General features: G+C 37.9%; 1 protein-coding gene across 3 annotated transcripts; it reads right to left on the bottom strand.

Annotated features, from left to right (window-relative positions):
• Nucleotides 1-497: 497 nt before the first annotated feature.
• LOC122658769 (sucrose nonfermenting 4-like protein) lies at nt 498-25,611 on the bottom strand. Of its 3 annotated transcripts, none has more exons than XM_043853875.1 (13): nt 25,323-25,611; nt 24,442-24,529; nt 21,733-21,918; nt 14,891-15,025; nt 14,738-14,797; nt 14,157-14,246; nt 12,454-12,585; nt 8,139-8,271; nt 7,894-8,067; nt 2,543-2,606; nt 2,358-2,427; nt 990-1,089; nt 498-892 (listed from the first exon to the last, which is right to left on the bottom strand). In XM_043853875.1, the coding sequence occupies exons 1-13, from the start codon at nt 25,445-25,447 to the stop codon at nt 801-803; spliced, it is 1,449 nt and encodes a 482-aa protein (XP_043709810.1). In that variant the 5' UTR covers nt 25,448-25,611; the 3' UTR covers nt 498-800. The 3 variants fall into 3 exon arrangements, with proteins under 3 accessions (XP_043709810.1, XP_043709812.1, XP_043709811.1); XM_043853877.1 differs by having other exon boundaries at nt 12,517-12,585; XM_043853876.1 differs by having other exon boundaries at nt 14,891-14,998.
• Between the last annotated feature and the right edge of the window lie 107 nt (nt 25,612-25,718).

The raw sequence follows: 25,718 nt of genomic DNA, 5'->3' as shown, positions 1-25,718 counted from the left end.
TACAACTACTGAATCACCACCTAATACGATTTGTCATTCCATCCAACTAGCTACATCATAAACCTTGTGTTGTGTTTGATTGCTTTTGGAAAGACTTAAAACAGAAAGAATCATTTCCAAAAAAGATTTAACCTGAATGTTTGATTGTTTTTTCAAAACAAGCAAACCAATTATTAGGGCAGTTCAAAAATGAAATTGCACACCCTCACATATCACCACTGTTCATATGAAAGGGTGAGGGTGACATGCCATAAAAGCCCCTCCACCTGAGTCACCTGAAATTGCACTCCGGCAGTGTAGGTGAACCCTGGAATCAGGTGAAGCCGGTCGTGAATCATTTGAAATCAACTAACAGATGCCAAACTCAGTATGCAAAGAATTAGGTTAATCAGAGGTGTCAATTGAAAGGGTCTTGGTTAATCATAACGGATCTTTAACAGTTCCACCTTTTTTGGGTCCAAGACATAAACATCCAGATTAACGCCGGGAGAGTTATATCAGCAGCACAATTTAGTTCATAATAATTAAAGTAAGGCAATGTTAATGATAAATAAAGAGCTAAAAGGAAGAAAAAAAATTCAAACCCTCACTTTACAGATCTTTCCCTCTCTTTAGCCTTGTAGCCTAACCAGACCATGCTCAGAAACATGAATAAATGAGCTCATTCATCCTAGACGAAAAGAGTGAGGTAAGGGCAGCAGGGGCCAGAGCAGATGGAAAGATTCACCAGAACTGGGGAGGGGTTTCTCCAAAGCGACCATGCAACCCCTTTTCATATGAAATTGGAGATTGGCTTCCAATTAACCAAGCAAGAGTCTGAACACATCACTTAACGAAATAATGCCTTCCACACGTTTGCTGCCAGCCTCCACAATGACAAGTCGCCGCACGCCTGAAAACAGATAAATGATTAAAGAACTTTGCAGATACATCTAAAAAAAAAAAGGGGTACAATAACTTATGTCACACAAGAGCAAGAGAGATTTTACCTGGATTTGCTAACCGCTCCATCACTTCAATGCACATCTGGCATCTCTGTGCATTGAAGAATGTATGAGGAGAGCTTGCATCTTGTCCTAGTTGCAACGCCTGTAAATTAACAAGCACAAGGATTACTTTCAAGACGAGGGAAAAAATTTGTCAGACAGATGATCATGCATTGGGTATCTCATTGTCTTCATCATCTGAACCGTACTTCAGCTTCCTCATTTACTAAACAAACAGTATCATCTTAAACAAAATACACACCAGCTAATGTTAGAGCTACAATGTTGAATTGTTGATGCAAGCTACCACTTAATATTTCATCACTGTGACAGTTCACATTCCGCAAAGGCCAATACATACTCCACAGCCATCTAAAGTAGCTTGTACTTTGTATTGGGGACCTTGTTAAATTGCCAAAAACCCGAGAGTAACAAAAACATGCAAGCTTATCCCACCAAAGACATGATTACCACAGATAAACAAATCTTTATCTATCAAAAAGAAAAAATGATTTTCAATCTTTAAATGGATGCATGTTGCCTTCTCACACCATCAACAATATAGGCTTCAACTAACAGATAAGTCTGGTGAATCTAAAATTCCAAACAAGATACAGTCAGGGATAGCTACAGAGTGGCATCGGTAAGGGTTTTGCCTAACCTGAACTCAACCCTCAACTGGCTCCAGTTCAAACCAAACCCAACCCTTTAATGGGCCAGAGGGGCAGGCACATAATCTAAGAGACCAAGCTCAACCTACCCAATTACCACCTGTACCTAGGGGTTCAAAAATATCAATGATTTTTTGTAGCATATATACAACTATTTAAAATAAAATGGTCTGGGTTAATCATTTAACTGTCAACTAACCAGTTCTCCATTTAATGATTGGGTCAAATATTTATCAAAGGTCAACAGATTAGGGAAAAATATCACTAGGTTGAACTAAGTTTTTTGGGGACTACAGATCAACTGGTTTGAGTGGCTGGACCAGTAGGGTCTCAGAAGGCTGGTCCAAAAACAAGAACTTTACAACAGCAGTGATTGCCAAAATGGAAAGTAGAAAGTCCCAGCCCGCATTTTAACTTACGTACAAACCAAAAGAGTCGTTTAAATAAAATAAAGACTAACACTGGTACAACAGGAATGCACCTTCATATGAGTAAAGGACTTGGTAAGATTTACACACCTATAACTCTGCTGAGTGATAGGCCACAACAACTACTAATAAAGAACACTAAAGAATTCTTTTTCTTTAGTACTTGACAAATTTATAGACTCTAAAATTCTATGAATATTCAGTCAATATGTTTGATAACTTAATAGAGACTTAGACATCCAGCTATCGGAGAAAGAAACTACTGCAGTTACCTGATGTATGCTCATTTCATCAAGCTGAATCTGTGCATAAGCTCTATCTTTTGCCAAAGCAGTGATATCACTGAGAATAAACAAAGTATCACTATTCAGTACAGAAGTGCTGAAAACTGATTTTTGAGCGGGGCAAACAAAATAGCCACCAATATGTTTCATACTGGTAGGGACAAAATGATTACCTTCGAGAATATATATCCAGTAATGAGTCATTCTCATCAACTATTGGTATTGAACTAACTTGAGCTGCATAGGCCAAAACCTTAATAGCATGAGAAACCAAAAGCAGTGAAAATACAGTAGAAAAGATTTTACTCAACAGTCTTGCAGGTAGTCTGACAAAAGAATCATTTTCTCATACCCAATTCTCTAAAGTTCCACCAATATGACTAATGTTTTCTTTGAAAAATCTGATTCCAAGTGAAATACAAAACTAGGGAACATTTTACAGCACTCAGGAAAAGATCAGTCCAGGATTCAGTGGAACTGTTTGATTTCTTAGTGAGTTCTCAGCTATAATGACTTGTGCTTCTTGATTAATCTCTGTAGACAAATTGCTTTTCGTGGTTTCGAGTTTATTTAGCATATCCATGTGCATTCATTTGTCTATAAAATGACAAATTTCTATGTTCATGACAGCCCTCAGATATTTTTCTTATACAAAGTCCAATATATATAAGCTAGGTGGATGAAGTGTGTAGGTCCTTTTGGAGTGTAGTATGATCAACAAATTCCACAAAAACCCTAAGGGAAAATCTTATACAATATAGAACAACTATAAGATCAGAAATGATGTATGGAGCTGATTAGCTGAAAATGTGGAACAGTAAAGAAATAACAAATCAATAAAATTAGGGTAGCTGAGATGAAGATTTTAAGATGAATGAGTGAAACCAGGAAAGATAAAATAAGAAATGGACAAATCAGAGGTAATTTAGGAGTACCTCCGATAAATGATAAATTGAGAGAGTTATTTGAGATGGCATGTGATGGAGTACACTAACATGTAGATAGATTAATGGACAACAAAACCACAGGACAGAATCACAGTGGTCAGAAGAGTAGGATAACAGAACAGAATATGAGAGATTCAAATAATTTGATAACCAGCTCTCAGGTGTGGCTCGAAATCAGGTCGAATAAAGTGAGGATGCACCAAAGTTGGGACAGAACCAATGGCCAGATCTGCAGTAACCTCACAATAACAGAGTTAGAAAGTAAGAAACAGAAAATAGAAAGTAAAAGGAGAACTAATAGATTCAAATCTGGGGGTCAGATGAACTCCAAGTAATGGTCGAAGGAAGGTCTAACTGGGGAGAAGAATCCTTCAAAAGATGGGGTCCATCCGATGGTTGGACAATCTAGAAACAAGGACTCAAATCTAGGATTCAATCAGGAATCTTGCTGGAATCACAGACTACTATACCTGAGTATAAGTTGGAAAGAAGAGGAAAGTAGCAACTGAAAACAAAGCGATATTAAGAAGAGAAATAAGTATTGAATCAAACAAAACTGGACTAGAAATCACCTTCGGTCACCCACACAAGGACTACTTGTTGCTGGACTAAGGAAGAAACAGAATGGAGATTGAAGAATAAGAAGAAAAAAAGAAGATAAGAAAAGGAAAGGATGACCTGGTTTCACCACCGCAGGCCTCCCTCACCCAACCTAGGAATGACAACCTAGGATTGCATCTTGATTCACCAAAGGCTGCTGCTCCATTGTGGAAAACATATTTTTCAACTCTCAAAAACCGTGGGGTAGGATCCCCTTCATCTTTTTTTATAATATTGTAATAACAGATTACAAAATAAGAAACCCAAGCCATGTGTCGGCTGCTTGACGACTAAGGCCTGATTTGGTATGATTTCTATTTCAATTTTATGGGGTGATTTCTATTTCGGAAATTGTTTGGTTTGATTTTTGCATCTTATTCCAATGAAATAGAAATTAAATCGAATAGAACTTTTGAAATAACTGAGCTGTTTCAGTTTTGAAATTGAAATTGATTTCCTTGCTCTTTAACGAGCACATGGTTAGTTTGATGGGCAAAGCAGTAATTTCTTGTTAAAAATAAAACACTACCCTTCTTCTTTTCCTGATGGTCTCACCAACACCATGCCACCGCCACCACCACCATCACTGCCACCCCCGCCGCCCTCTCCCAAAGAAATATAGACAATTTATTCTCAGAAATTGAACTACCAAATGGATATTTTATTCTTGAAATATTTCAGATTGATGCAACCAAAACAAATTCAATTTCTTGACCAAAAATTTATAGTTGACTATTTCATGAAATCAATCCAAATTGAAATAGAAATCATACCAAATCTGGCGTAAGTAACTAAATCTCTTCATTACAAGGAAATAGAAAGAAAAGATATTAAAAAAATTCAAAATAGACACTGAATAAAACTAAATAAAGTACAAGTCTCCTCATAATCTTCTCCTTGCAGCTCAACATCTTCTGGAAAATGCTCCACGCAATAGCAATCTGATCTCTTAGAAGATCTCCACACAAGCTGGCAAAACATCTCCTTCAAGTACTGCTGATCAATGGCTACTTGGGGCAGAACATGGGCTTGACCAGTGGGCTTAAGCATAATAAAAACATGGGCCTGAATATGACTTAAACCGATAGTCAGAAAAGGTAATGGTTTGGTCTGGTTATAGCTTAACCCAACTGGACTATTTAGGGGCCTCTTTAGGCTAGCCTTTTCCCTACTGAAGCTGGTCTTGCACTGCATCAGCATGGACATGTGCAACGAAGATCTCTAAAAGTATCAGTAAGGACTGATATGATTCAGATTGAATGAGCTAAAAGAGCAAAGGGATATGATGCAGATCAAAGCATGAAGAACAAGACAAAAAGAGATTTCAAAAACAAAGTTACAGTTCACATGTCACGTGAACAGTGTTGTGGGTCCCAGCTTAGATCATGTGTGCCTCTATTCTAGAAGCCTTGGACAGCAAGACACTCCAAGATCGATGGGATAGCTTCTACAAGATTGAAGACCAAGTTAGCTTCCTTTTTTTGACAAGGATCTAGTTTCTATTTTTGAGAATATTATTAGAAGATCCTTGGTGGGGACCACATGAGAATCCAAGCTTTTACAAGAAAGAGGATTGGCTGCTAGAAGACTTGAAGATCTGATTTTATTTTGTTACCATTCTTTTAGTAGTACTTAATAACTAAATCTATTAGTTTCTATTTTAATTATTCTTGCATGTGGCTGAACTATAAAGCCTAGTAGTTTCTAATTTTAGTTAGGTTTTAGTAGTTTCTATTTCCCTACTTTCTATTTTCTGTTAGTTTCTACTTTTATTGTAAGCTTGCCAAAGCTATTAATAGGCCCCCTATTGTAAGGAAGGAGCAGATTTTGGAGAATAGAATTTGTGGCCATGCTTGCCATCGGTTATGGGAGACACTCCATGTTTCAACAGCTGGGATTGCTGTGGGTGAGAGAGCCATTCCCCTACCCTCTTCTCTTCTATCTTCTCTTCTTTATCTTCTTCTCCTTTTCCTGTTCAACATATACTGCGGTGCTGTTTCCGTGACTGCAATAAACTATTGTGAAGAAACCCTTTGAAGACCAAATTCAATTCCCAATCATCTTCAAGGTTTGCTGCTATCATAGTTGTCATGGCGTCGCCATATCGTCGCCATGGCGTCCTGGCGCTGGAGGTCTGTGCATATCGACCTACGGCATGGCGTCCTGTCTCTCTTTCCCTCTTCGATTTCTTCTTCCTGCCTCTCTTTCCCTCTTCGATTTCTTCTTCTTTAATTTTTTGTTTCTTCCCCAACCTTAGACCCACTCCCTGCTTCCCAAAATCTCCTATTTTAGCCTTGGTTTAGTAACCTGCAACTAAGACATCCGCCAGATCTGATTTCAGATCTCACCATTCGGTTGCCAGTAGAATTTTGGGGCTATTTTTCGTTGGGATCGGCAGACCTTGGTGCTGAGATTTTGTTCCAGAAGTTGCAAGGAGAATCGTCTTCATAAGGAGTTTCCTCTGCTGGAACTACTCCAGCTCACCGCCTCTCTGCCTCTCTTTCTATCGTGTTATTGCAAGGTTGAAGAAGACATTAAGTCTTTCAAATTGCAAGTAAGGACAACTTATATTATTTATATAAAACCCCTTATATTCTCTATTTCTATTTTGTTTAACCCATTCAGCTTTCTCTTTAACTCCATTAAATTACAGTTCTGCCACTCCTTTACAACTTCAGATTAATTACAATTCTGCCATTGCTCTTATAAATCTTGATTTATCTACTAGTTTGCCATTCAACTTTGGATTTAATTACAATTCTGCCATGGCAGGCGACGTGTCGATATATCGACCAGACACCCCTCCTCCGACTTGGATCGCCATGACGCCGTGACAACTATGGCTGCTATTGCACACCATTAATAGATCCTTATCGTGTTGATCCTGGCTGCAATGGATCTCCCGCTGGTTTCCCTGGTTCGAGGTCGACTCTTGCATTAGGATAGGCCTAAAATGAAATTTGGGGGTAGTGAAGAAAAAAAAACACATGGAGTAAGCTTAGGAAGTATGGTTCTGAATCCATGTAGCTGATCCTATTTAATTGGGATAAGGTTTAGTATGGTCTCCAACATATATATTTATATACATCAGTATGTGTGCCTTTCAACCACTTGCGAACATTTGAAACAATTGTGTTGCAAGTATTATTGTATTGACAAGTTTGACTCCGGTTTTCAAAAGTTAAACTATGTCTTCAATTTCCTAAACATCGGCCGATATTTGCACAATGTTCCCATGCCAAACCATATATTGAGAGAAATAATTATTGCCTGATACAAAAATTGTAAGCCCAATTAAAACTGACCTAGAACTCCCAATATCTAGGGAAACATGCATAGAATATGTTAACTAAGAAGACAAAACACCTAATGCTAGACGACAATAACCTTAATTTGGCAGTGAGGTTTTTAACCTTGTTAATATTACTTGGACCTCCAACAACTTGGGTCAACAAGACTATAATGTTTTACAAAGGAAGATAAGAGTATTTATTTAACAGCGGGGAAAAAAAGGAATGAGACAGAGGATAAGTTTAATGGACCATAAATAAGAGCTAAAATCTGATCTCCCTATTCTCAATAGGATCTACTTGACTGATCCTTGCAGCAAGATAATCACATAACATTCATAGTACATGTACTTTGGGAAAACAATCAAATCAAAAGTAACCCTTTGCAAGATCAACGGTCGTAAACTGATCTCTGGACTGGGAGAAATTATGTACCACTTCAGTTAAAAACAGTATTGTTCCCACTTGTATAAAGAAAACAATGACATACGATCAGCTACACTCATAAGTCATAACACATCTATGGTAAAGCTACCCATCCGGCACCAAGGACAAAAAACCCAAATAAATGGTTGCAGTACTTGAAATGAACATTCTAAAACCAACTGACAGTTAGGTGTAGATGAAAACAAAGGAAACATTCACGCAATTTCAACCAGGCCTAACAGTAAGAAACAAGAAAGCTACCTTGAACTAATAGTGAAAGTGCAGAATTAAGAGAAGCATTTGGTCTCAGCACTGCTAATGGCCGTCCATTTAATTCGCCAACTCTTGGAACCCAAGTACCCAAAGGAATTGAGCAAATCGGTTGTTGCAGGATAGGCAAGGAGCTAGAAGAGTGTCTAAAATGCCTGCAAATGCCTGGAAAATCAATGGTCAATCAGTTAGTTTTAGATTATTTGCTTCAATTAGCAAACAAAGAAAAAACTTACATTTTAGTATCCCTGACAGGGAAGCAAGATGCAGTAACTCTGGATATGAACCCCTGTGGGTTAAGGGAACGGTGGACAGCTTGTTTTGCAAAATTTTTAAGGCAACATCTTTCAGAGAATCAAAGGGTCCAGCCTGCACAGAGCATGCTGAGGTTGTGAACGGCCAAAAAAGACTTTTGGAATCTTACATATACACTGAATATTAGAGTGCAGATAAGGTGTTTCTGAAAAAACAGGAGACATAAAGAAATTGGAGAAACCCAGCTTCATAGAAGAACACTGAGAAAGTCAAAGATTTGATGACCAAATAACTTGGTCCGAAGTGAAAGTAATATTTATCAATAAGGCCTAGACTGCACAAAGAAGACTGAAGTTGAAAGATGAAACTTTGAGACTAGCACAGGGCAAAATATAAGAGCAACACAAGTATGCAATCATATGCTGGTTTCTTCCTCAGAATTGCAGAAAATAAAAAAAATTTGGCGGGAAACAATAACAATAATAGCACAGGCTACAAGAAACAACAAAGATTAACAAATAAATATGGAAGATTATGTAAGAGAATAAACCAGAGAACGTAGGAGCTGCTAAAATACTTCTTAACATAATGAACTAAAATTAATGACTGAAAGCTCCTTACCATGGTCTTAAAGATTTCAGATTCAGTACATCCACTGAACTTATTAATACCTGAAATTTTACATGTACCCTTGATCTCTAATTTTTAGTTTCCTATTAAATAAAGCAGGCCCTTGAACTCTGCTACCAGTACTTAATTTTATTTATTAGATAATAAAGACAAATAAGGCTAAAGGCACACTTGGCTATGCCTTTAACTTAATGTAGACCAGTCACAAGTGATAACCAGTCCACAAGAAGATCGCAAACTTCAAGTCCAACAACAGTAAATACTTCGATTGGTTCTCAAATTTGCAGGAAATTTCAGAACTATAAAATAAAAAAAGAAATTGAAGAAGGGAAAAAGATGGGGTAGTCTGTCTCAGACTCGGGTCTCTCACCCACAGCCTCTTGCGTATTTTGGTCTCTCACCATACTCTCTCAGAGTAAAGCACAAAGCTATGTTTTCTTTCTCAATCTTATTAATCAAATTCGTATACAAGGTTGTAGCCTCTTACAAACTTATATATAAGTCTCAAAAAAAGACTCAATCACTAAAAACTAATATATAAGTCTTAAAAAAATACTCAAACACTAAAAAAAAGAAAGGCTAACCCAATCCTTAACTAATAAGGTAACATTAACTGACTAGGAAACTAAAATAATGAAAGAAACTGATTCAAAACAGGACTCTAACTATACTAACGAAGTAAATCCCGTTGTCCTACTTTCTACCGATTTTTTAGGCCCATTAAAGTGGCTCATTCCAAAGAAAACCCATGGGATCAGAGGCCCAACACCTACATAACCCAACCCAAGGCTTATTTCGAATAAAATAAGTCCTTTAGGTGACTTATCTGCATTATAACTACTCTGTCAGAAACATAAATGCTTACTGAATATTATGCTCAAGCTACTATAAGACTCCATGCATCAAACATCAACAGGCATTACACGGTGGAGGAAATATGGCCAAACCTTCACAGAAGCAAAGCAAACAGTGCTTCTATGCCAAAAAAATGTATACTACTATTCTGCACATGCATCAGCAATAAGTAAACGAATTTTTATTTTGAGAGGTGAGAGCAATCTGACAGAAATGTATACAAATATTCTGCAAATGAAACAGAATTTCCAAAGAGAAAAACAAATAAAACAAAAAATAGAATACTTCAAGTGTGAATTAAAGGCCACCTTTGCTCTCCAAAGTCAGATCTCACAATTTCCTAAAATTCTTCAGAATGGCATGCCCAGGCATCAATCAGTAAAGACCCAAACTGAGCCCATAATTTTTGAATGCTTCTCCCAGGCCCCACCCACCAATTCCACAATTTTCTTTCTGCAAAGCATAATCAAGATGCATTGTAATAAAATATTTAAGAAGTCCTCCACTTCATAATCATGCAGATGTCTCCTATAATATGAATTGAAGTTGGTACTTCTTTAACATTCACCCTGCATGCAGATTAACAGTCAGACAGTTGTCAACAACCAGACTTCTCATTACTTTCTTACAAACACCTGAAAAGGAAAAAAAAACAACCCTTCCATCAAAGGTCAAATACTAACCAAGCTCAATCACCATAGCCATTTAGCAAAGGAAGAGATATATGGTGCTTATTCATATTCTTTATTGATCTGATTCCAAATCATTAAATTTCTCGGGTTTGCAGACCCATTCCCATCCAACCAGACTAAACTTCTTAGATTCACTTCTAATCCCAATCATTCCTACAAAATCTTTAATAACCATCTCTGTTCTCTTGTAGATCAAAGCAAGTACCACAAGAATAGACCAAGGGTGGCCCTGATTTCCATTCACAGTGTTTCTGACTAATGCTAACAACACTCCAAACCTTACAATCTCTTCAAATCTTGGACTCCACACTGAGACAGAAAACCTTTGATCCAGCCTAAAGTAGCACTAGCACCAACACCCCCCCCCCCCCCAAAAAAAAAAAATAGAAGAAGCAATCATCCTATCCCTTACAACACACCTTCGTCAACAATAAAATTTTCATTTTCAAGTTTACAATCAAGCCTTAAACAGATCCAAAATTCTTCACCCAAATTTGAACCTCACTCAATAAACCCCAAAAGAAACTTATGTGTAACCTGCATAGTATAACTGGGATACATTTTCTCACCTTCCCCCACCTGAACTTAGAGCAATAAACCCACAGATCACACTCTAAGAAGCATTCTGTCAAATAGCTCTCACACAAACAGAAATAGAAGCGGAAATAAAGAAGGCCTCATCTTTGTAATCAATTAATAACCTTCCGATAAACCAAATTGAATAAGATAAACAGAAGCAGTACAACAGCAAACCCTTATCCAACAATTCCTTTTCCTGTTCAAACCCCATAGCCTCAATAACTTGATCTAAAACTTTCCCTGCATATGATTGGAAGATTTCTCAATCTCAATTTTACATATCATACCCCCACCCAACTTCTTGGAACAAAAAATACAAAATGACAGGGATCACATCAAACATATGGTATCTTAAAATAAATATCCTAGGAAAGGTCCTATAAAAGATCCATACACTTTCAACATCATAACAAGACTTTGGCCACCATTTTGAATAAAATCACTATCAACAGAATCGATCCTTAGTCTTTGAGAGCCCTTCACATTTTGGGGTCGAAAATATATGAAAGCATTCCCTTTTCCTTTTTATCCCAACTGGTCTATTCATAGAGCTCCTAAAGTTAAATATCTCAAATAATCGCCCTATATACTAATCCATCTATTCTTACAAGAAGAAATATTGAAACTATCACCTCAAAGCCTCGATAGCAGTCCATATTTCTTTTCCCTTAAATCTTCTTTCAAATTAGCTTTGTTGGTCAGGAGACAATATTTCCTCGTTGAAAAGGCTTCCAACAAATATAAAACAGCCCTACCATTATTTTTTACAACAAAGAGCTCCCATCAACACTTGCACCATCTATAACTTACCTTTTCTCTCTCATATTTCCCATCTAACAAGAAACTTATTGTTCGTTTCATCTAACTACAACCATCCAACACACCTTCCAAAGTCACCATACATTACCTTAGTGGCTACTCTCTTCCACCCAAAGCCCATCTAATACCACAAACCCGGGGGGCGGGGGGGGGGGGGGGGAAGTGTTGTGGTTCCAAAGATGCTGATCCATTTTAGCATGGCAATAGCACAGTATCAGTGTTTTCAAAGACCATTGGACCGGGTGATCAGATTGAATCAGACCATTCAAACCACCAGGCAAAAATGGCCAATAGTCCCAAGTTTTTATGAATATTCCAGGTCATACTGTGACTGATGATTAGGTTCATGTGCATTTTTATGTCTATGGATGCTTATGTGACAAAAATTAATCAAGAAGAGAGGAGAAGGAAAAGGTCAACAAGGGAATTGATTTTCCTGCTTTATACCTGCTATTACCAATATAATGTCACAAACTACAAGAACACCTCTGTTAGTAAAAAATAGTTCCAAAAGTCGTTTAACAGATTCTATTTATGACATACCAAAAGAAACATGTGATTCATAACCATGTCAAAAATTCAATTTAGCCATCCTCACCAGTGACTAATGGTTCAACATAAAATCCCTTTGCAATTAATGAACAGGGCAACTGAGAAAGGAAGATGAGTGCTCCAGAAACATGCAAGCAATGGGTAGAACAATGAAAAAGGAAACACTCACATGGACTAGATGTCTTGGACCTCGGCCATGCCCATCAACATGCTGGTTGAGGTGTAATTTTACCTCCTTCCAAGCAGATATAGTGTGTGTTTCAAGCTCTTCCTCCGTAAGATTTGACCCATGTTTCCCAAGCTGCAATTTTAGCACATTAGAATATTTAAAATATCTTACTTGTAAGCATGGTTCAAAATTTCGCGATATATCGGCATATTTCGGAAATCTCGACACTACCGAGACGAGATGGCCTTCCGAAATGAAAAATGTTCAAATTTCGGTGTATTACTTAAACAATGTGTATTTAACTATTTATACATCAGTGTCCGACCGTATACTGTCAATCAAGGGTGCAAACCCAAAACACCACTTTGTGTTCATTTTTTTGCAATATGAAGGTTTAAATGTGTTTATTTAGCTTAAATAAGGATATACATGAAGTATCATGCCTTAATATGACCAAAAACCCACTGAGATGGAGTGCCGAAATATGGTAGAAAAAATACCATATTTTGCCGAAATTTTGGCATATTTCAGAAATCTTGACCAGCCCGAAATGGCAAGACGAGACGAAATTTCGAACTATGCTTATAAGAAAGGAATAGGTGTAGCATATAATAAAGATCTCATTAAAAGAATAAAGATTCTTGATATAACAGAGAGAAACTCATGATACTATTCACACATGCCATAAAGAGACTATTGTAATATCTCAAGCAAATAACCAAAAAATTTATTTTAAATTTCCAAATTTAGGCAATTCCTTTTGTGCCTATACATCAACTATTCTATAGCATTAAAATGAATTAAGAAGCTATCTCCAAAATTTGTACTAACTGAAACAGTCCATCTCCAAACTAGGGCAAGGCCCTCCAGTATTTGGGACCCAGTGGTAGAGGGAAGGAAAGAAATGACTAGTGTGCCTGAAGGCTGAAAAGCAGTTACCTTTCCCTTGAAGTTAAATCTACACAGGTAAAAAGAATCTTGGCAAGCCTTCCAATCTGTTTCATGTATATTTGAACAGCTCTAGCATGGGTATTGAGAGATTAAAGAAATGAACCTGGAGACACTTCCATCGAAAGGTCAAACTGAGAAGAGAAAATTTCAAACCGTTAACTTGAGATAGATTTACAAACAAATTCTGGGGCAATGGTTGTTGGATCAAGTGGCCATGCATCACTCTTATAGGAAAGTGGATGCATTCAGGAAGAACCCTTGGCTCATTGGATGAAGGCAGTAGAGTGACTCAGCTGATGGCTCTAAATATGGCAATTTGCAATCAAGGTAGTAACTGTAAGGGTGGTTTTCATAGAGGTTTTTGAGATATTGTAAAGTTCTACTATTGATTAAGACTATCTAGCTTACGTAAAATCTCCAAAAATCTCCACCAAAATCACTAAAAATAATGATTTTGAATCCCCATCAGATGAATAAAGGACCCGGAGCCTTCCTTGTCCAGGAAATCCCACCAACTTCCTGGAACCGATATTTCTATTAAAATAAGGATGCATACAAGATTCCCCCCCCCCCCCTCACCACAATCCAGACTAGTATGGCAGTGTCCTCATATTAAAGTAGTATTCATTAATATCCAAAAGTAAGCCTATGGAAGACCACAATAAGCAAAAAACAACATCTACCTTAAAAAAGATGATAAGATTATTTGTATGGAATAAGCAGTTGCAATAGGAAACTAATTCCACACATACCTCTCTCAAGATTAAGATGAAGTCCAGTGGAGTAAGGACTCCAACAACTTGCCCCTTGCAGAAATCCCACAGAGGAGCCATGGGAATACCCTGCACATAACTTGACTCAGAATAAATGCATATTTGAGAAACTTAAAATTGATGCCTCAAAGAAATGAAGTAGTAAAAAACGCTGTAGCAAAGCAACTAATGGCAACTCAGAATAGTAATACAGGTTCCAGGAAATGTGTAGGACAGGGTGTTGAACCATCTGGTTCTACATATATGATCACTCAAAGAAACACATGTATATATATGTCATCATGGAGGCCTACATCCCCAAGCAATATAAAACCTCCACCTGATTATACAGTAATTTTCAACGTTTCCATGGACAAGACCTTGATTTTGCACCAATTATTTCTTTTTCACCCAAATCCAAATGTTTCATTAAAAAGATTATAAGATTTGCCAAGATAATAATATTAAATATTAAGCCATCGTCACCTTAACAGCTGTATGCTTGTGAAAGAGAAGCAAAAACCAATGCAAATAAAATGAAGTGCACTCAGATTCTAATCTTATAGTAGTCAAAAAAATACCTGCTCATAGAGAATGTGGAATGCTTGCTTAACAGGCACATCAACATCCAAGGTGATGATCTGCAATGACAACAACATCGAAATCAGAACATTTTTTTCCATAAGTTTCAAGTAGCCAAATCTATGGTCATAAAGAAGGGTGAAGCACCAAACCTTGCCTGACTCAGGAAGCAACTCAAAAGCTTCATGGGTGGACAAGAATGCAGAAATACGATGGCGAGAGACCTCCAGATCATTTTCTGCAAACCTTGGTACTGCCTTCTGCAGAGTACCATCTGACAATGTGACCTGTTTTATGTTTAAGAAATATTAATATAAATCATCTTATATATTTTATACTTAAATTCCCTCTTATTCACTTCTATTTTTAGGTCCCATTCCAGGAAAAAAGTTTTCACTGCACACCTAGATGGACTACTAAGTTGGGAAGTCCCATGTTACACCAGTTACCCAATTTATCCCCCCTAACCCCTAATCTGAGAGTGAATAACATACCACTTTAAGGATATTTTAACCCCAAGCTCAATCACATGTCAAGTTTTAGCCCAAATAGAGTTGACCAAGTGGCAAAATAGAGCTTTGAAAAATCCAGGACTATGGAAGGGTGCATTGACGCAGTTGCCTTAGCCTAGCTGGGCCGACATGACCTACTTTGGAGGCCCAAACCAAGGATTGGTCCTAACCAGTTTTCTGGTCTGGCAAGGGCTGTTAGTTTACTTAGGATGCAATCTTTTAACATATTTTATTTGAATGGGTAGATTACGTAGGTTTTTTCTTTGCTAGTTTCTTTTCTTAGATATGGTTAGATTCCTCTTTGGGTTGTTTCCATTTTAGTTAGGTTACTATTTCTATGCAAGAGTCTTCTCTATTTATTCATTGTAATACATAGAAGAAAACAGAGATTTGAGAATTGAATATTGAAATTGATAGTTTGTTCAAGAAAGTGATTGTGTGTGTGTGTGTCCCCTTCATAGTTGTCAAGGCATCGCCATAGTTATCAAAGCGTCACCATGGCATCCAGGCTCCTTAGTCGCCATGGCGTCCAAGCTCCTCGGCCGCCTTGTCGTCACGGCATTGTCGCCTTGCTAGAACGCCATGCCACCTTCCCGCCTTGATAACTAAGGGCATCGCCCAGGTATCCAGGCGCCTTGGTCGGCTTGGGCTCTGGTCCTAGGCGCGCCGCAGTCGCCTTGGTCGCCTAGTTGGTGTCACCTTGATTTTGGGCCCTCTTCAACGCCTTGGATCGTCTAGGCGCCGTGACAACTATGGTCCCGTCTCCTCTATCCCCCAGCAACTCTAGTTCTTCCAAGTTCCCCCTCTTCTCCTAACCAGTCCTCCACCAATTTGGCATAAGAGCCGAAGGATCCATCTCCTTCACTATCAATCTCTCTTATCCCATTCTCCATCATCCTTGTATTTTTTTCCCCAGCTGCTCTACCGTCACACCAGTACCCCATCTCTTTTCCATCTTCTGCAGCACCCCTACCCCTCTTCCTCTCCTTCGACTCCACTGAAACCCAACCGCAGCAAACCCCTACAATTCCCACCAAAAAAAAGAGTCGACTTTGTGGAAAACAAAGGTCGAATCAAAAAACCAGACCCACTCCTTCCGTCGATTCCAGCGACTCACCTCACCTCTGCGATTCCCACCGACAAATCCCCAAACCTCAACTCAAACCCCAATCCCATCTCTTTTGATTCCCTTACCAAAACCCCCAACCCACCACCCCCTTCTTGGTCCCACCAGAACCGGGGAAAAAAAGAGTGGCGAAAGAAGAGAGAGAGAGAGAGAGAACGAGAATCAGAGAACCAAAGTATAAAAAATAAAAATAAAAAAATCTTACCTGGTCCGAAGCCTCGGTGCAAGTCGACTCTAACAATGACCGCTTCCTTCGAATCTGGTCTCTTGGTTTATCTCTGACAGTTCCTCTACCATGAGTAGCACCCAAATTGCAGTTTGGTTCAAAGTCTGCACTCCTAATCGAGGTCGAAGTCCTCGTTGGTCCTCTGTTTCGACTGCAAAGTCGACTCCCATCCCCATAGTCTTCCTCATCTTCCGCCATTGTCTCACACTTTTCCTCTGGTTCCAATAACAATCCAAATCCCAAATGGTAACACCCCCTCCCCCTCTTTTGTTCGATGGATTCCCTTCCTCGTTTCTTTTATTAGATTCCAATTCTACTCCCCACTCCCATCTTTTAAGGCGTGACTATTTTTAGGTTATTTACTTCCTTTATTTCCCATAGTGCCCCTCCCCCACTCTTTATTTCATTTAAACCCTCATTCTCATGATTTTTCAAAGTATACTCCTCTCATCAACACTCGTAGGATTTGTTCCCTTGCTAACTTAAATTCATTTTATTTACAGTTTTGCCACCATCATTATTAATTTCTATCTACGTACTGTTTTGCCATTATCCTTTTGAGTGTTCTCTTGTTCTCCCTTAACCATGTTAGCCAACAATGAGGTCCTTCAACAGCTCAACTCCTATAAGGGTGAAACCAATGCAAAATTTGACACTCTCACTACTGCTGTCAATTCCATTCAGACAACGATGGAATCTATGCAAGCTTTGATTGACCGACTAGTGGCTTTTGAGAAAGGAAAGAGTCTCATGCAATCTCCGGTCCCCCAGGCTCGTTGCATGTCACACCCACCACCAACACCATATGGGGCTGGACAATATGAAGACGGAGTAGACAAAGCAGCGAGGTTGGATGTCATTGATTTTTATGGGAACCACAACCCAGAGCAATATCTTGACTGGGTTTATAGTTAGGAAATTTTCTTCAAATGGTACAACTTGATAGAGGCCAGGAAATTGATATTTGCGAAGCGTAAGTTGAAAAACATGGATCAGGTCTGGTGGATCAAATACTAGCAACAGCACCGGACTCGAGGTCTTGGGCAAGTTACTACATGGGCTAAGATGTGAAATGCGATGTACCGGAGATTCCAACCGGTTGATTACAACAACGAGTACACCTCAAATTTATGCAGTTGAGACAAGATAATGTTATTACTTAGCCACTCGTTCTGAGTTTGAGTGGGACAAGGAGGTCTTGATAGCGCAATTCCGCAATGGTTGGATCCACAGATCAGTGCCAAACTTGCAGCCAGTAAACTGTCTACTATGGAGGAAGCAGCCCAGGTGGCATATCAAGTTGAGGAAAATTTGAGGAAACTTCATACTCGGAGGACTTTTACTGACAAAAATTCCAGGGGTGATATCTTCCGCCCACAACAGTCTTCTTCTTAGGAGAAGTCAGTTTCAATTAGCAAACCACAAGCTAGTTCTATGGCACCTATACGATAGGTTCGTCCTTACTCCCCACCTCGGCGAGGTTCAGATAGGCCTTATTCTCCACCTCAACGTGGATATGACAAAAATTCGATGATGCCACAAGCAGCTATTCAGTGCTTCACATGCAAGGGGTACAGACATATGATTGCTCAATGCCCTAATCGATTGGTAGCTTATATTGACAAGGACAACTTCATACCATTGATACCGAAAAAGCAACAAACAACAGGGATAGTCAATCTGGACGCTGAGCATGAGCCTAGTGAGGTTGATGATGATGATGATGATAGTGATAGTGAGCGTCAGCATTGCTATGTTATTCGCCCCCTCTTGGCTACACAAAAAGGTTTCCAATGAGGAAGATAAAGATTGGCGCCGTAACCATATCTTTCAGACCAGGGTGTGATGCAACGACAACTTGTGTAATATGGTGATTGACCCAGGCAGTTGCACAATCGTTGTCGTTGAAGATGTTGTTTGCAATTTGGGTTTGTAGACGGAACCTCATTTGAATCGCTACAAGATTGTGAGAGTAAACAACACAAATCTCAAGGTTAATGAAAGGTGTTTGCTCACGTATTCCATTAGTGGACTGATTGATCAAGTGCAGTGTGATGTCCTCCCTCTGAAAGTCCACTACATTCTTTTGTTATGCCCATGGTTGTATGACAAGAAAGCCAAGCACTGTGGTTATGAGAATACACATTCCTTTCAACATGGTGGACTTGAGATGAAATTCCTCCCAGGGAAAGATCTTCCATCTATCAAACTCAAGAAGACGGCTGGTACATTTCTCCTACGGCATTCTTGGACCTCGTCTTAACTTGACGGAGTCAAGTTCTTTTCCGAGGAGGCGAGCTGATGCAGTTGCCTTGGCCTAGCTAGACCGACATGACCCACTTTGAAGACCCAAACCAAGAATTGGTCCTAGACCGGTTTGCTGGTCTAGCAAGGGTTGGTAGTTTACTTAGGATGCAATCTTTTAATTTATTTTATTTGAATGGTTAGATTACATAGAATTTTTCTTTGCTAGTTTCTTTTCTTAGATATGGTTAGATTCCTCTTTGAGTCGTTTCCATTTTAGTTAGGTTACTATTTCTATGCAAGAGTCTTCTCTATTTATTCATTGTAATCATAGTTCAAAATCTCGCGAAATCTCGATCGAGATTTCGGAAATTTCAGATATTTCGAGCTGCTCGAAACGAAATGTTACTTCGAATTGAAAAAATACAATATCTTGAGCGAAATTCTCGAAATTTCGTGATATCTCGAGATTTTTCGATTTCGAATTTTTTGTCAAACCCCTTTATATAAAAGACCACATTTCGTCAGTCTCGGTCGAAACGAGACTTCAAAACAGATCTGGTTTTTTGGTTTTTGCTCATTTCTTCTCCATTCTTCCACTTCCCATTTGAATCCTTGCCGCATCTACACCGGAACCACTTGGAGAACACAAGATTCAAATTTCTTAGCACATCTATGAAGCCTTTCCACTATTCCAGGTAAAACCATATTCTCAAAATTGGTTTTTTTTAGGGAAATGCATGATCAATATGTTTGTTTGTGATGAAATAAATATATGTTAGACATCGGAAGCCGATCTACAACTTCACGGTGTCGAAAACACCATTTTGGGTGACTATTTTTGCCATTTGAACATTTAAATGTATTTATATAGCCTAAAATAGGGTTTCCATGAAGTTTTAGGCCTTAACTTGGCCTAAAACCCACCGAAATGACCTACCGAAACATACCAGAAAAATACAATATTTCGACCGAAATATCCGAAATTTCGAATATTTCGGATATTTTGGTCAGCCCGAAATACCGAAACGAAACGAGTTCTCGAACAATGATTGTAATACGTAGGAGAACACAAAGAGAGAATTGAATATTGAAATTGATACGTGTATGTCCCCTCTCCTCTCTCCCCCTGCAACTCTGGTTCTTCCTAGGTTCCCCTCTTCTCCTAACAGGTCCTCCACCATACATCCAATACATGAGTATATGAAAAATACAGGATGCATTGACATATATGGGATGACATTTGATTGAATTTGAGCAAAAAATTTGACATGTGACCTATTTAAACCATTTTCTGCATATCCAATAATCAGAATTGCCACACCATCCTTCTACATAGCACAAATAGGCATGCAAAGCAACAAAATATTCTACCTCTTAAAAAAAATAATTGATAGAATCTCCCATTTTCAGAGATAATTCATTAGGGCCCTTAAGAACAAAGAGATAATTGCCAAAACTTCCCCTTTCTCCTTTGGGCCTTGGGGTTTACATATTTTACAAAAATTCTTACCCCAAAAATGGTTGCAACAAGCCAGGGTACAAACGTCATTTTGGTTGCTCTCTCTCCCCCCACCCCCAAAAAAAAATTATCAATTCCCTCACAGTTACCCTCCCTATAGGGCAACCTACCAATATTTTTTTTTTTTTTGGGGTGGTGGGGAGGAGGGGCTAGTGGCACAAGAATGGAATGGGATGGAAAGTAGATAAACAAAGATCTTCTCTAGGAAAAAGAGGAATTTTGGGCGAGAGTTTTCTGTCTGAGAGTGCGGCCTGCGCCAACACGGGGGCCAATAGAAGCGCACGTGGAAGCATCAACAGGAGCAGGATTTCTGCTTTTCATGGAGGCACGGCGCTCATTTAGCGGGGGACTGAGTCTAGGTGCAGGAGCTATACTCCCGGACAGAGTCCTTTTCCCTTTTTGTTAAAAAAAAAAAAAAAAAAAAAGAGGCAATAGCAAAATGTGAAATCCTGAAAAGGGAAAATATGGGTGATTATTTCTTCCCTTTTTATTCTTTTAATAGCACTAATTATATTCAAGATGCAGAGATCGTGTGAGTTATATTTTTTAGAAGGCCGATGAAGAATTTTCCCAAGAAGCAATTTCATAAGTTCAATGCTTGGGTATGTTTTCCAAAATAAGGATTATTAGTCATACATCATCCTAGACAATCGTTCAATTTTCTCAATATAGCAGCAGACTCCAACTTATTACTGTTAAGAAATTTCAAAATTAGAAAAGCTTTCTACAGCAAATGCATCCCCACTACTGTTCATCAATTTTTCAAAGTTCAAACTCACTTTTTCAGAAGAAAAAAAATGATTAAGTCAGCTATTAAATAGAAGTAGAGTGGTATCTCATTATCAAAACTAAATTAAATTAAGTAATGAAACACATCAACTAGCGTAAATTCGTGACATAAATCACACATAATGGTATTTAGAAAAAGAAAAAAAAAAAAAAAAAACATAAAAACATTGCAAATGTTTATAAACATTTATGTATTTTGGCAGTAGCCTGGTAGGTCCAGTAGTCCACATGGCTTGGCCATTAAGAGTAACACCATGTTTACAAAGAACTTCTAAATGAATGCCTTCTAAACATAAAACAGCAAAAACAACAATAATGCAATCAATTATCAAAAGGATCACTTAACAAACTGATGATTGTTGCCAGCAAGGTTAGCCTTATTGAAGGTTCTTTGGATATAGGCTTTCATAGCACCATTGTCCAGGGGCCCCACTGCCCATTATATGTATTTTTTATATGCATTCAATAACCAAAACATATTATTTCCTTTGATAATTTTACATGAAAATTATTTTCTTACCAAAACCCCCCGCCTCTAAAAGAAATTACTAAAATTAAAGATACCAAAGACTTACCACACGATAAAAGGTATCAGTATCCACATCCATGTTGGACCTGGAGCCAGGTGTCTCTGGGAACAAGATTGCTGTATTTGGATCAGGTTCCCTGGTTAACAGAACAGTGTTAACTGTCCCATAGTTCCCTGTCACAAAAGGTTGGTTCTCATCATGCCGCCATTCACCATCAACAAAAAATTTGTACTGCATGTGACAGGAAACAACACATCAAGAAATCAGTCTTTAGGTCCAGAAGCACATCTATATGTGTACAAGCATGTGTATGTCAAAAAATGTTATAAGATCTTCTATTTATCAAAAAATAATAAATGCTATGATACCTCATCATCATTCTTTGAAATATGGAAATGCAAATAATTGACAGCACTAATGTTTAAATAAATCCAAAAACTTCCCCACAGTTCCAGATAATATTTTAATAGTAACAAACACGTATGACTTAAATTGCTTACTTATTACATTGTGTAATCTTTATGATAAGTTCGGGAAAAAGAATAATCTTTTGAAATCTGAATCAGTATTTGAGAAAATACCCAAATATATGATTAACCTAGTGATGGAAAATTTTTGGTTTCTATATATAAGTGTTGCCATGATTGGAGATAATAAACAACAGAGCACCTTACGGGCAAGCAAAACCAGCTTCTGAAATAGGTAGGAGGGTAAAGGAGAAAATGATCCTTTCGCGTTCAATCAAGCATAAGCCTGCAACAGAAATCAGGGAATTTTTTTTTTTGGGGGAGGGGGAGGGGGGTATAAGATTTTTTGCATCATTGATTTACTTTGCATCCCTTTTCCACAGCTTTCATTTGGGTACTGTATAATTCAAGGTTCTAAAACTTGGTCTCGACCAGGTCGAGTTTTCCGAGACCTCGAGATCTCGGATCTCGGCGAGACAGTGTATTTTTTTTTATGCTTCGGAATTATTTTTCGGTGGGTATATGGCCATAGTTGGCTCCAAAACTTTAAGGTTAGCTTGTTTTAGGCTTAATAAACATATTTAAAGGTTCAAATTGAAGAAAAAAAACACCCAATTTGGTGTTTTGGATTTGTAGCCTTGGTTGGCACTTGGCAGTAAAGGCCGAACCCTTAATATAATATTGCCTATTCTACACATTGTTTGAATGATATGAGACATAATTGGCAAGTAAAACAAGTAAATTATACACATAATATTGAATAATTATTTAAGAAATAGTTAAAGACTTAAAGTTTCGACTACAAACCACAAAAATACAATGAAGTCTTCACAATGCATATTACATAGACACCCAACCTAAGTACAATGAATAATACATAAGTCATAGACACCTTACTACCCTGGTCTTCCACGTGTTAATTCCCAAGTCCCAACAATATAATACTATGACTCTATGAGTACTGAGGAGGTCGAGATGCTCGAAATATTCGAGATTTCACCGAAATTTCTCCAAGATTTTCGAAATATTCGAAATCTCAACCGAGATTTGACATTTTGTAGTTTCGTATCATATCTCGTCTCAACTAGCTCGAGTTTACCGAGATTTCCGAGATCTCGGTGAGATTTTGAACTATGGTATAATTTAGTGGACCTTTATTTTAATAATCTATCTTTGTTGTATCTCCCAAAATTTAGTTATTTAAAAAAAAAATTACTTATGGACCTCAATCAATTGTATTAGGAGGAATCAACTTTTGATCAAGCAAACCACTGAAATTGACAGCATAGTAACACAAACATGGAGATTTTTCTGATCATCAAACCTTATTTTATTCACGTAGAATTTGCATTCCTATACAAACTAAGTTTATTAACTGCAGAACCTATTACTCATTGCACAATTCAAAAGTTTCACAAAAAACACACTTTTGAGTGTTAAATATACAAGTGTTTTTTCTAACCTATATTTCTTCATATCTTATATGTCAAAATATATTTTCTATCTGTTATTGTATATGAATAATAGGCCAGCTTAGGCATGTTTCCTCGTTAAAATTTTTGAACATATTCTTACTTTGCAAAATCAAATTACAGATCAATAACTGTGGTACAAAGTTTCCGCATGCCAAATTGCAAAAGACACATCGAACTAATGGAGAATTCTGTCCCCCCCCCCCCCAAAAAAAAAAAAAAATCTAAAGCAAATCAAAGAAAAATGCCTAAAGGTGAACTGGTAGTGAAAAAAACAAATGGTAGGAATCATTTAACTATGTACAGTACTATAACGCTTGCACATGGAAGATTGGGGCTAGAGCCTTGAAATTCAATGGTCTGGCTAGTCAAGTTGGTGGCACCAGAAATATCTTCTGTCAACTGTTTGGAAATCAGAAGGCAAAACACATTTTGGTTGGACAGTTATTCAATACAACAAGTTTGTTTCAACCTTGCAGTTACGTGACAGATAATGACAAAAAATTGCCGGACCGAAACGGAAAGCATTCATGGCAGATGTCAGAAACCATCCATTTAGTAATAATATATGTTTATTTACTCTTTGTTTTGACCGTTCATATGCCTAGAAACCATCCATTTAGTAATAATGTATGTTTTCTTACTCTTTGTTTTGACTGATACATATGCTTCCTGTCATTTATACCCTCCTGCAACTGCCCCATTGGGGGGAGGGGGTTATGCTCTGAAGTGATTTGCACTTGTAATCATTAGATAGCAGGTATCATGCATTAAATGAACAATAATAACTAAGATAACAAGTCATGTATATTGACCTGGTGATACCCTGGTGTCAAGCTGCAGATAGCCTGAAATACGGTGGGACAACCCTCCATTGGAGACATTGGCACATGTTCTGACCACCTAAAGAGATAAAACTAATTAGAAGAACAAAACAACTCAAACTACCCTACCACATCCCAAAAAAATTATAAATAAATTAACTTAAAACTATTAGAAGTTTACCAAGAGAATACAGTTAATCACCTCCATTTCAATTCAAACCATATCTGTCACCAATTCATAAGCACTCAATAATTTCCAATAAACTTCCCATCCAGCTAAGAAAGATTCTACTGATATATGCAATTTTTCAATGGAGACAAATTTTCCATGATAATCAACTTTTATTCATAAGACCCTTTTTTGCTGTTTGCCTTTTCGCTGAATGTACATGAAAGGAAGCATATTTGAGTATTGCTGAGTTAGGAAAAGAATCCTGCCATATACAGTGGGTAGTGTCCTCCATGTGTAAGAGTAGCATCATTCACCAAGATACAACCCCTCCTTTCCCCTTTTCTTCTCAAAAAATAAATTCCAGAAAAATTGGAAGTTGTTTTCAAGATTTTTGTATTGCATTTCTTTTTTTTTTTAAATCTATCTAATTTCCAGCCTTGGATAAAGCTCAATGAGCACAAAAAAGGTAAAACTTCCCATTTTAAGGAAAAAAATTGAAAACCCAGCAACAAAATTAAAGGTAATGGATCAAATAATAAGGTTTCTCAGCATGCAGTTTTAACGTCAGAACTTCTTTTCTGTTTTTCTCCTCATAAGTTTGCAAGTTAGAAAAAGATGTTCAACACCCCCTCCTCCTAACCCAAAAAAAGAAAGATAAATAAACAAAGGAGAAATGAAAAACGATAATTAAAAGATTCACCTTGTGAAAGAACCGCTGAGAAAGACCCTAGTTCCCCCATAAGGCCACACAAAACGTGTAGGGATTGCCACTGTAACTGCAACTTCATTAGTTTCTGGTAGTGAATCTGTACCCGAAGCGTACATTGGCTTCAATCTTTCGGCAAAGATCAAGAAAGAGAGGAAGAGTAAATTATAAAGTATCACGCTTCTGTTCCCTTAATGCAGAAGAACCGACACTTCAACTGAATTGACACAACCTTCCAAGTTTCACTTCACTGAACAGCAAAAGCCAGAACCACTTTCCAAACCCATCAGCAGGGTGGGAAATTACTTTTTAAAACTTGGTCCAAACAGGGATCCTCTACAACAACGCAGAGGATCCCTCAGTAATTACACATTCCCTTCTAGCAGATCC

The sequence above is a fragment of the Telopea speciosissima genome, chromosome 4, assembly GCF_018873765.1.
Source record: "Telopea speciosissima isolate NSW1024214 ecotype Mountain lineage chromosome 4, Tspe_v1, whole genome shotgun sequence".
Classification (NCBI taxonomy): domain Eukaryota; kingdom Viridiplantae; phylum Streptophyta; class Magnoliopsida; order Proteales; family Proteaceae; genus Telopea; species Telopea speciosissima.
The sequence above is the reverse complement of the archived record's forward strand: the minus strand, read 5'-3'. Positions and strand labels throughout refer to the sequence as shown.